This window comes from Zalophus californianus, chromosome 4 (assembly GCF_009762305.2).
Source record: "Zalophus californianus isolate mZalCal1 chromosome 4, mZalCal1.pri.v2, whole genome shotgun sequence".
Classification (NCBI taxonomy): Eukaryota; Metazoa; Chordata; class Mammalia; order Carnivora; family Otariidae; genus Zalophus; species Zalophus californianus.
In genome coordinates, this window is record NC_045598.1 from 51,873,133 (window position 1) to 51,885,492 (window position 12,360).

Sequence of the window (12,360 nt, forward strand, 5' to 3'; positions counted from 1 at the left end):
ATTGAAATTATGAAAAATTGATAGTCCTTTTATCTTAGAATACTGCCTCAGCCCATTCTCCTTATTTCCTCCTTATGGAACTCCTATTTGATGTATGTTGGAGCTTCTTATTCTATTCATCATTTCTCTTTACCATTTTATCATATTCTCCATTTCTTTATCTCTGTGTTATTACATTGCTGCAGTCTGGGTGATTTCTACAGATCTATTGTCTAATTCACAAATACTCTCTTTGACTATGCAAATTTGTTGTTTATCCTTCTACTCTAATTATTAAATAATAAGTCTGATGCATCCTTCCTCTTTACTGAAAAGCATAATAGTTTGGAGAAATTTGCTAAGGGGTAGGGGAGGGCAGCAATATAATGATAACACACACAAAAACGTATATAACAATGAGAAATATATATGATGATAAGTAAATAAATATATATCTCTCAAAAGTACAAACTGGAATCATTCACCCTGTTTTTGGCCCACATGTAGAGTCTAAGTAGAGGGAAGACTGAGAAACAGATTTTTCTTTCTAAGTACAAATGTATTTAAATTTAATAATAAATCATCTGTTCACATAGTACACAGTTCAAATGTATATAGAAAGTACATATAAATACCTAGAGGAAGAGTATAACAGAAGGAATACAGGCCGAGAGACCTGAAAGTGCAATGACCTTGTGGAAGGAAGGGGTTTAACATGATTGATGAGTAGCAAGAAAGTAAGAGTGGTTATAGTGTAAATGTGGGAAGGGTAGTAGAAAAGGAGATAGACAAGGTGGTCAGGTATTTGATGATGTATGGCCTTAAAAGTCATAAAGTTTTGAATTATATCCTAAGTGTGATGGGAAGTGAATTGCACTTAAAATGCCCTTGAAAATTCTATTTAAATAAAAGTGCTTATTTAAGTTGCATCTTATGTTTTGTACAATATTTAAAAACTGAGAATTGTTAATAGAAGTTATGAGATCATTTGGAACTTAAATCACCTCATAAGAGTCAGGCTTTCTTATTTCTAAAACATGTATAAGATGACATATTAGGACAAGCAATGTAATGATTAAAAATGACATAATGGGATATAAGATCCTAGAGAATTCTATGTTGAGACTTTTGTATGTGAGATACATATATCAAAGAGTATATGAAACATATATATGTACAGTTTAATGAACCAATATAACCACTATATAAGTTAAAAAAATAGAATATTGCCAGCACCCCAGCAACCCTTGCTATATGACTTTTTAAAAAAGAGCTTACTTAGTACTATAATCTGTGATAATTATCCACTTAAATGTCAACCAGGATCATGTGACCCATCTTTTTATGGGCAAAAGGAATGTTCCCTTAAGTCCATATTTAATTTCAATATGGAAATTGAGTACGTATCCACTTAAAATCTATTCATATTTCAGTATAGAGATGTGCCATCTCTAAGGCACTAATTTTTAATTTTAAACAAAAGATATATTAAGTGTATTAAAAACAGATAGAGCTTGAAGAAAATGTATACATCTTCACACATTTTTGTGAAAGCAAACCTAATAATAATAGCTTTAAGATAAAAAGCATTTGATTAAAGTAAAATAAAAGTCATTCAAAAGTTTAAGATCTCATTATGGGTTTCATTACAACAAATTAGGTAAAATGAGATTTCTTTGTTTCTGTGTAGCTTCTAGTATATTCTTAGCACTCAATAAATGTTAAACAGTAAAATATGAATTAGGCTAATCACAGGACTTCTAAAATATATTTTATTAAATTTGAGCCTACTTAGAATTTTATATTATAGAAACCTGACATGTCACTGATTCATGACCTTTTGTAATATTAAAAATTAAACCTATGAAATCTAGATTCATATATCTTTTAAATATTTTAGCAATAAACTACGAGAGAACAAGAAATATGCATAGTCAAAATTAAATATTTTAAAATAAACAATTTCATATTAAAATTGGGTTATTCTCTAGTGGAAAACCCTACAAATTTTTTTTGCAAATGCACTTAAGATAGTAAAGGTAAAGAAGGAAATGAAATATAATAAATAAAAGCAAGCTATATAAAGATAAACGAAATGTGGATAAAACTAAATGGACAACATGACTAAAAATAACATTTAGAAGTAGCTCTCTTAAACTGTATTGCAGCAGTACCTGAATTATATGCCTTTTAATTTATGCACATGATGGATAGCTTGTTAAGGGGTATATCTGTAACCATTATAATTGATAGTAGCTGAAGGCAGTCAGACCATAATTTCTATTTAATGGATGGGATAGTAAGGGAACAAAGTCTGCAGTAGCATTTTAAAATAAGTGCCTAGAAAGTTTACATTTATGTCCAAAGTAGTCCTATATTCTAGCCTTCCTTATGTTGAATTCTTTAAGAAAAAAGAAAAAATCAGCTGCAGCAAGATCCATATACTATTAAATAAAAATTCTGATTTAACCAATAACTAGAAAAATATTACAATAAATGGAAAAGAATGTTCAACTAACCATTTGATGGTTCATTTTTGTGCTCTTGTTCTTTAGAGCTTGCAGGAGAAGCAAATGGGCTCATCTGACAAGTTCCAGTTGTTGGAGAATAAGTTGTAATACTTTTCTTCCTTGTGATTTTTGAAGAATCAAATGACTGAAAATAAATATTGAGACAAAAATACTTATGTTTGGTTCTTTGAGAATGCCTTTTAAAACTTGTAAAATTCAAACCAGTATTATTTTCCTTGCTCTTTCTTTTCAGAATTTAAATACCATTAATTACCACCTCCAAAATGAACACGATTCTTAAAGTCTTAGAGATAATTCAGGTCTCCACACTGATTAGGGCATCTCAATTTGATATTTGTGAAAATTTAATATTAAAGGTTTACTGCCTTCTGAGATGGTATTTCCAAACAGTTTAGAGATGGCTGACTCTTCCAGTTATATCCTGACTTTTGCTGTCTGCTGAACCTGAAGTATAATTATGGGGCTAGGCCAGGGAAACTCAGAAGTTTCTTATAGTAAAATCCACAAGGAAATTCTAGGAAGGCTAAGTGCTTTCTTACACCTTCACAAAGTTGCTCTGACATACTGACTTCTTGTCTTAAGAATAACCAAAATAATGTTTGAACATTATTTTTTTAACAATTACAACATAATTGAATATTAACATATTCAAATAATGTTATTTGAACATTAAAATTTAAGGCCCTTGAGAATTCGGCCTATCCTACAGGGTACCCTCCTATCCTCTCCTCTGTGTTCCTACACACCTGTGCATACCTCCTCCAATAAAATTAAAAATTATTTTAATAATTTTTCACATTTCTGTCTGCCCCATTAAAATCTGAATTCCTAAAAATAAGTATTTCTTCATCTTTGTGCCCTAGAACTCAAAAATGTGTAATGAATGAATGATGTAAAAGGAACAGTCCAGTAACCTTGGCCAAGCCACTATGAATTTCATTCACTTGTTCATTAGTTCATTCATCTAGTATGAAATGACACCTGTAGTCCCAGTCACTTAGATTATACACATTTGGGCCTCAGCTCATTCTGTGATCCTAGGCTGGAGTGTCCTTTCTTATCTTTCCCAGATCAAATCTTCCTTTGGTTTAGGTCCCCATTTATGATCCACTTCCTCCAAACACCCATTATCACACAATTAATTGCTTGCTCTTCTGAACTCCTTTTAAACTGTTTTCTGTAATGCTTACTGATCACCCAGCACTTGCTAACTAATATGTACAAAGAAAGAGAAAAAAACTATTCTGGCCTTATAAACAGCAGAGAAGAGGTCTTAACAGTAGTATGGGTGCTACAAAAATTGAGAGGAAAGGGAAAATCAAAGTGGGCTGCAGTAATTTTACGGAAGGATTCTTGTGAGGAGGAAGGGTGAGGTTTAGATAAGCAAAAATGAAAGGTATGAAAAACCTGAAATCTAGAGGTGCTACAGATGGCACAGGCTGGATTTGGGGGATTAAAAAAGGTCTGAAGGCTTATGATGTTATTACTTATATTGTAGAATTAAACTTTAGTTTGGTAGCTGACTTGAAATAGTTATATAATTCTCCATTGTCAATGATTCTTTATTTCTAGACACCCTGGCAGAAATAGTGGCTGTGTCACCTTTTTCAGTATCTTCGTATTAGTTCCAGAATCTAAAGCATTAATTTTTTTTTTTTTTACAGTTAAGGTTTTAAATGATAAATACTTTTTCATATTGGGGAAACAGAAGGCTTTCCATTCTTTATTTCATATATCCATAGTAGCCACAAATGTAACCAATATCTTTTTTAAAAATCAAACTATATCAAGTTATAACTCTAAGGCAATCTTTTTTGTAGGGTGAAAAGGTTTTAAGTCTCTTTATCAGGTGGTTATTATTACCTCTCCATCTTGAGTTTTCACCTGTTTATATGTATTCAGTCATAAACTATGACATTTATTCAATCCTACCCTACCTTTCCAAGAATTTATTGCTTAGAACTATTTCACTGTATATGTACAAGAAATGAAAGTCACTACACTAATGTACATTTATGTCAATCTGTTTTCCTATTTTATCAAAAATTATTTTTTCCAATTGCCAAATATCTAAACATTACTATAGATCATACATTTGTCCTTGAAAACCATTTTCTAGCTTTCATAAAATAAGTCTCTGTGTGTGTGTGTGTGTGTGTGTGTGTGTGTGTGTGTGTGTGTGTGTGTTTCCCCTCACCTTAAAATACTGAAACTTCTTAGAGTGGGGGGAGAGAAGGGGAAAAATACTGAGGCTTCTCTTCTGCTTTCTTTTTTTGGTCATCTGTGTTGGAAAAACGTCTGTCTACAAATACTATACAAAGAGGGAAAAATGAAAATCTACCTTCCCTTACTATCCCACTAAATGTTCTTCAGTAAGTAACACATTTTAATATACCTGACTACTGATACACAAAGGCATAATCTTACTTCTCTAAGATTTTTTTTTCCCCCTCAAAGTTTTATCAAGGTCCTCTAACTTTAAAACCCTGAAGATGCTTAAAAGTGATCCTAGAACCCATCTAACCCACACCAGGAAAAGTTAAGATTGGGATTTCAGGGAAGACTGAGCTACTAATTGAAAAATCTGGCCTTCTTTCCACTCAGCAATGAAAAGTGCTAGCTACCAGATCCTTTAGAAAACAGAGGAAGAAAAAGTGAGAAGACTAGATTTGGCTAGAGAAGGGAAGGAATTCGGGATGTGAATAAAATTAGAGAAAGAGAAATCAATGTCATAATTCTATAATAATTTATAACTGCTTATAATATTCAGTGATGCCTTAGAGATATTTAATGCCACTATTAAAAAAAGACTCTCTGATCAGCCCAAATACCACTGTACTTTTTGTAAAGCGGTCAAACCGTGTATATTAGCAAAGCTAAAATTTGGGCATTGATTTTTGTCTAAAAAAAATGAATGTTCACTTCATAATTTCAAATATAGGTGACATTCTCCTTCAATATTGTTCACAAATTGTAGCTTGCTTTGTCACTTTGTTTAAAGCATATTCTACCAAAAAGGTACCTGTATTGCATTGATTTTTACCTATTATAAACAGTCTAGAAAGTACTAACTAAGGGTTCTTTCGGCATGGAAATATGATGGAAAGGATCTGCTATTATTATTATGAAGTACTACCCTATGCTATCAGTGAAATATTTAAAACACAGGTACTATAGATATTTGCATAACCAGAAACAAAAGAAAAATTAGGGCAACTAAAGGGAGATAATTCTTTATAACCTTACACTGGTTAATTAGGTCACTGGAATGTCTTACCTAAGACATTATTATAGATTACTAGTACTATTATGGAACTTATATTAAAATACTCCATATACTAGCTATTTCAGGTACTTTTCACAATTTGGGCCTAGGATTCTCAGTACAGTCCTAGAGATCAACTAACTTATCTGCTACCATGATTATCATCCTTAATGGTTCTAATAATTGGGGTTTCACTGTTATTTGTAATAATAGTTATGGAAGCAAAAGCATTTTGCACTAATCTCAGTGATCTTACAAGGATAGCAGAGAAAGAATATAACCAATATATTAGCTCTGTGGTGATAGAAATTTTCTACTTCTTGATTGGGTGTTTGATACACAGGGGTATACCTTTGTTAAAAACCTATTGGATTGTATGTTCAAGATCTGTGGATTTTACAATATATAAATTTTACTTTAAAAAAATTTAATAGGAAAAATAAAACATTGGCTAAAAAAGTTGATACATTGGTCTTTCTACTTATATTCATTATTGTTCCACAATTTAAAAATACTAAAATTTTATTTTTTAAAAAGACGTATTTATTTATTTTGGGGGGGAAAGCAGAGAGAGAGAATCTTTTCTTTAAATTTTTTTTAACATATAATGTATTATTTGTTTCAGAGGTACAGGTCTGTGATTCATCAGTCTTACACAATTCATAGTGCTCACCATAGCACATACCCTCCCCAATGTCCATCACCCAGCCACCCCATCCCTCCCACCCTCCTCCACTCCAGCAACCCTCAGTTTGTTTCCTGAGATTAAGAGTCTCTTATGGTTTGTCTCCATCTCTGGTTCCGTCTTGTTTCATTTTTCCCTCCCTTCCCCTATGATCCTCTGTCTTGTTTCTCAAATTCCTCATATCAGTGAGATCATATGATACTTACCTTTCTCTGATTGACTTATTGCGCTTAGCATAATACTCTCTAGTTCTATCCATGTCGTTGCAAAGGGCAAGATTTCATTTTTTTTAATTATGTTAATCACCATACATTACATCATTAGTTTTTGATGTAGTGTTCCATGATTCATTGTTTGCGTATAACACCCAGTGCTCCATTCAGTACGTGCCTTCTTTAATACCCATCACCAGGCTAACCCAGTCCCCTACCCCCTCCCCTCTAGAACCCTCAGTTTGTTTCTCAGAGTCCATAGTCTCTCATGGTTCGTCTCCCCCTCTGACTCCGCCCCTTCATTTTTCCCTTCCTATCTTTTTTTTTAACATAGAATATATTATTTGTTTCAGAGGTACAGGTCTGTGATTCAACAGTCTTAGACAATTCACAGCACTCACCATAGCACATACCCTCCCTAATGTCTATCACCCAGTCACCCCATCCTTCCCACCCCCCATCACACCAGCAACCCTCACTTTGTTTCTGGAGAATAAGAATTCCTCATATCAGTGAAGTCATATGATACATGTCCTTCTCTGATTGACTTATTTCGCTCAGCATTATACCCTCCAGTTCCATCCACGTCATTGCAATGGCAAGATCTCATTCCTTTTGATGGCTGCATAATATTCCATTGTGTGTGTGTGTGTGTGTGTGTGTGTGTGTGTGTGTATACACATACATACATACACACACCACTTCTTTATCCTTTCATCTGTCGATGGACATCTTGGCTCTTTCCACAGTTTGGCTATTGTGGACATTGCTGCTATAAACATCGGGGTGCACGTACCCCTTTGGATCCCTACATTTGTATCTTTGGGGTAAATGCCCAGTAGTGCAATTGCTGGATCGTAGGGTAGCTCTATTTTCAACTTTTTGAGGAACCTCCATACTGTTTTCCAGAGTGGCTACACCAGATTGCATTCCCACCAACAGTGTAGGAGGGTTCCCCTTTTTCCACATCCTCGCCAATATCTGTCATTTCCTGAATTGTTAATTTTAGCCATTCTGACTGGTGTGAGGTGGTTATCTTATTGAGGTTTTGCTTTGGATTTCCCTGATGCCGAGTGATGTTGAGCACTTTTTCATGTGTCTGTTGGTCATTTGGATGTCTTCTTTGGAAAAATGTCTGTTCATGTCTTCTGCCCATTTCTTGATTGGATTATTTGTTTTTTGGGTGTTAAGTCTGATAAGTTCTTTATAGATTTTGGATACTAGCCCTTTATCTGATATGTCATTTGCAAATATCTTCTCCCATTCTGTCGGTTGTCTTTTGGTTTTGTTGACTGTTTCCTTTGCTGTGCAAAAGCTTTTATTTTTTGAAGATTTTATTTATTTATTTGAGGGAGAGAGAGACAGCAAGAGAGGGAACACAAGCAGGGGGAGCGGGAGAGGGAGAAGCACGCTTCCCACTGAGCAGGGAGCCCGATATGGGGCTCAATCCCAGAACCCTGGGATCATAACCTGAGCCGAAGGCAGATGCTTAACAACTGAGCCACCCAGGCGCCCTGCAAAAGCTTTTCATCTTGATGAAGTTGCAATAGTTCATTTTTGCCCTTGTTTCCCTTGCCTTTGGCAATGTTTCGAGGAAGAAGTTGCTGCGGCTGAGGTTGAAGAGGTTGCTGCCTGTGTTCTCCTCAAGGACTTTGATGGATTCCTGTTTCACATTGAGGTCTTTCATCAATTTTGACTCTATTTTTGTGTGTGGTGTAAGGAAATGGTCCAGTTTCATTCTTCTGCATGTGGCTGTCCAATTTTCCCAATACCATTTATTGAAGAGACTGTCTTTTTTCCACTGGACATTCTTTCCTGCTTTGTCGAAGATTAGTTGACCATAGAGTTGAGGGTCCATTTCTGGGCTCTCTATTCTGTTCCATTGATCTATGTGTCTGTTTTTGTGCCAGTACCATACTGTCTTGATGACGACAGCTTTGTAATAGAGCTTGAAGTCCGGAATTGTGATGCCACCAGCTTTGCTTTTCTTTTTCAACATTCCTCTGGCTATGCGGGGTCTTTTCTGGTTCCATACAAATTTTAGGATTATTTGTTCCATTTCTTTGAAAAAAGTTGATGGTATTTTGATAGGGATTGCATTGAATGTGTAGATTGCTCTAGGTAGCATAGACATTTTCACAATATTTGTTTTTTCAATCCATGAGCATGGAATGTTTTTCCATTTCTTTGAGTCTTCCTCAATTTCTTTCGTGAGTATTCTATAGTTTTCTGAGTATAGATTCTTTGCCTCTTTGGTTAGATTTATTCCTAGGTATCTTATGGTTTTGGGTGCAATTGTAAATGGGATCGACTCCTTAACAGAGAGAGAGAGAATGTTTAAATATACTCTGCACTGAGTACAGAGCCTGATGCAAGGCTCGATCCCACAACCCCGAGATCATAATCTGAGCTGAAACCAAGAGTCGGACACTTAACTGACTGTGCCACACAGCCGCCCCTAAAATATTAACTTTCATATTAAAGATAACACTATTCTGTAACTCTCCTGCATGTAACTGTCGAGATTTTAATGAAATATTTTCATGGCTGTTTCCCATCATTCCTTCATATATCCTCATATTTTTCAGAATATAAAGTGAATTCCACCTCAAATATATTTTTATCTGTTTATTAAAGTATGATTTAATTAAAATGCACGGATGTTAAGAGTTCAGCTTGAGGAGATCGAAAACTGGTTACTCTGATGTAACTACCACACAAGATATGGAACATTTCAACCATCTCAGGTTTCCTTTTACACCTTTCCACTCAATTTCCACTTTCTAGCCCACAGGCAACCACTTTCTAATTCCTATAATCATAGATACCTCTGCCTATTCTTGAATTTCATATAAATTAACTATGTAACTTCCGGTTTTGGTTTCTTTTGTTCAACATGTTTTTGAGATCATCTACATTGTTGCATGTGGTAGTAGTGTGTTCCTTTTTATTGCTGAATAGTACTGCTTTGTATAAATATACCAGAATTTGTTTTTCTACTCTCTGACTGAGATTTGGATTATTTCCAGTTTGGGGCTATTATGAATTAAGTTGCTGAAAACATTCCTGTATATGTCGGGGTGCCTGGGTGGCTCAGTCAGTTAAAGCCTTGACTGGTGATTTCAGCTCAGGTCATGATCTTATGGGTCATGAGATCCAGCCCAGGTCAGGCTCCATGCACTCAGCTGAAGTCGGCTTGAGATTCTCTCCCTCTCCCCTTCCCCTCCCACTCACAAGTATGCTTTCTGTCTCTAGAATAAATAAATAAGTCTTTAATAAAAAACATTCTTGAATAGGTCTTTTGTGGATATGTCATTTTATTTCTTTGGGAAAGCTAGGAATGTAATTGCTAGGTTATAGGATAGAGATTTATACTTCTCTCTATAAAATAAAAGCTGGAGTTCTCCAAAGTATTTGTGTCATTTTAAATTCCAATCAGTAAAAGAGAGTTCCAGTTGCTCCACATCCTTATCAATCTTTAGCACTGTTTTAGTCATCCTCATGTTTGTTTTTTTTAAAGAGTTTATTTATTTATTTGAGAGGAAGAGCATGAGTCGGGGGGAGGAGCAGAGGGAGAAAGAGAAGCAGCAGCAGACTCCCCACTGAGGGGGGAGCCCAACATGGGGCTCGATCCCAGGACCCCAAGACCATGACCCGAGCCAAAGGCAGACGCTTAACTGACTGAGCCACACAGGTGCCCCGTTTTTGTTTTTGTTTTTTTTTTGAAGTAATCTCTACTCCCAACATAGGGCTTGAACTCAGGGCCCTGAGATCAAGAGTTGCAAGTTCTACGACTTAAGCCAGCCAGGTGCCCCTAGTGCTGTTGTTTTTTAAAAGCCATTCTGTTTTGTTATTTAGCTCTTCTAGTGGGTGGGAATGGTATCCATTTGTCGGTTTCATCTGTATTTCCAATGATAAATGATATTGAACAACTTTTCATGTGCTAACTGTCCATTTAAATATTTTTTTGTGACATGTTGGTTCAAGTTTTTGTAGATTTTTATTGTACTGTCTTTTTATTTTTTATTTATATGTTATAGATATAAGTCTTTTGTCAGATAGATGTGAGACAAATATTTTCTTCTCAATCCCTGGCTTGCCTATTCATTTCCTTAATGGTGTCTTTTGAGGAGCAAAAATTTCTAATTTTGATAAAGTCTACCTTATTATTATTAACTTTATCTTCTAGAGTTAGTACTTTTTCTGTTGTATGAAATTTTGTCTACTTTAGGTCTCAAAGATAATTTCTTATATTTCCTTCTAGAAGCTTGATGCTTTTAACTTTTACTTTATGCCTATGACACTTCTTGAATTAATTTTTGTGTATCAAGTGAGATAAAGATAAATTATTTTTTTTCCATATGGATATTTAAAAGACCTTCTTTGCTCCTATTGAATTGACCCAATATTTAAAAACATTTCAGGGGTACCTGGGTGGCTCAGTCAGTTAAGTGTCTGGCTCTTGATTTCGACTCAGGTTATAATCCTGGAGTCGTGGGATCGAGCCCCACATTGGGCTCCTTGCTCAGGGGGAGTCTGCTTGGGATTCTCTCTCTCCCTCTCCATTTGCCCCTCCTCCCCCCTCAACTAAATAAATCTTGAAAAAAAACATTTCATAAATTTAGTCAATTGTAAAGATAATAGGAACCAAAAAGAGTATTAGAAATTAGATTTTGCCAAATAGGATGAAGATTCATAAAGCGTTTAAGTAATTACACTAAAGGAAAAACAGCTGTGTTATACTGAAGGGAGCCTGGGCTCATATAATAGTTTTGCTGTGTCCTAGCTATGCTATTGTGGGTATACCACTTACTCTGAATTTTAGTTTCCTCACCCAATCTGGTATATCACTAGAATATTAATGCCTACGTGACATGGAGGGCTTCCAGAGCCTGAAGGAAGGAGGGCAAGGCAGTGGAGTTCACCTTTAAGAAGTCTGCCAGGGGCCTAGAATCTCTCTGTGTCCCCAGACCTGGTGGGGTACTCAGTATTGGGAGTGAGAAGTGGCCAAAGGGGAAGAACATGCAGAAGCATAGATGCAAATGAGACTGGTGCTACAGTTGAATGTCTAGACCATGAAGTCAAGGAATGCATACTACTCCAGCCCAAGAAGTTCCACTTCTATTAGAGCATTGGCCAGATGATGGCCTCACATCCACTGAAAGCCCAGCAGACCCCAACCTCACAGAGAAAGCCAGCTTACTTTCATGAAAAGAATGAAATTCACAGACCTGGCCTCCTCCCAGAGGCAGAGGAAATTAGCACCACTTAACTGCTAAGAGATATAGGATTTTTTTGGGGGGGGGTGTAAAAAATGTTCTGGAATCAGATAGTGGTGATGGTTGTTCAACATAGTGAGGATACTATTACTGGTGTATATTTTAAAATGATGAATGTTATATGAATTGTACTTCATATACATGCTGAAATTTAAAAAACTATTAGAAAGTACATGAGATAACTGGAAGATATGAACAAAGTGTCCATTTGATGGTTAAGGAATTATCAATTCTGAGAAATATGGTAATACTATTATAGAAATATGGTAATACTATTATAGTTTTAAAAATCTTTATCTTTTAAAAATAATTACTGAAGTATTTATGGATGATATTTCAGATTTGTTTCAAAATAATCTAGTATGGGGGTACTAAAGTATATATGGGAGTATAAGTGAAATAAGATTAG

The 12,360-nt window shown here is 35.2% G+C and overlaps 1 protein-coding gene across 3 annotated transcripts in view; it reads right to left on the reverse strand.

Annotated features, from left to right (window-relative positions):
- The window catches only part of LOC113927521 (integrin subunit beta 3 binding protein), a 67,136-nt gene that overhangs the window by 30,420 nt on the left and 24,356 nt on the right, over window positions 1–12,360 (reverse strand). For all 3 annotated transcript variants that reach the window (XM_027603415.2, XM_027603407.2, XM_027603425.2), the window contains one exon: window positions 2,499–2,634. In XM_027603415.2, the coding sequence (XP_027459216.1) occupies window positions 2,499–2,634 (136 nt within the window). The remainder of the gene's footprint in view (window positions 1–2,498; window positions 2,635–12,360) is intronic.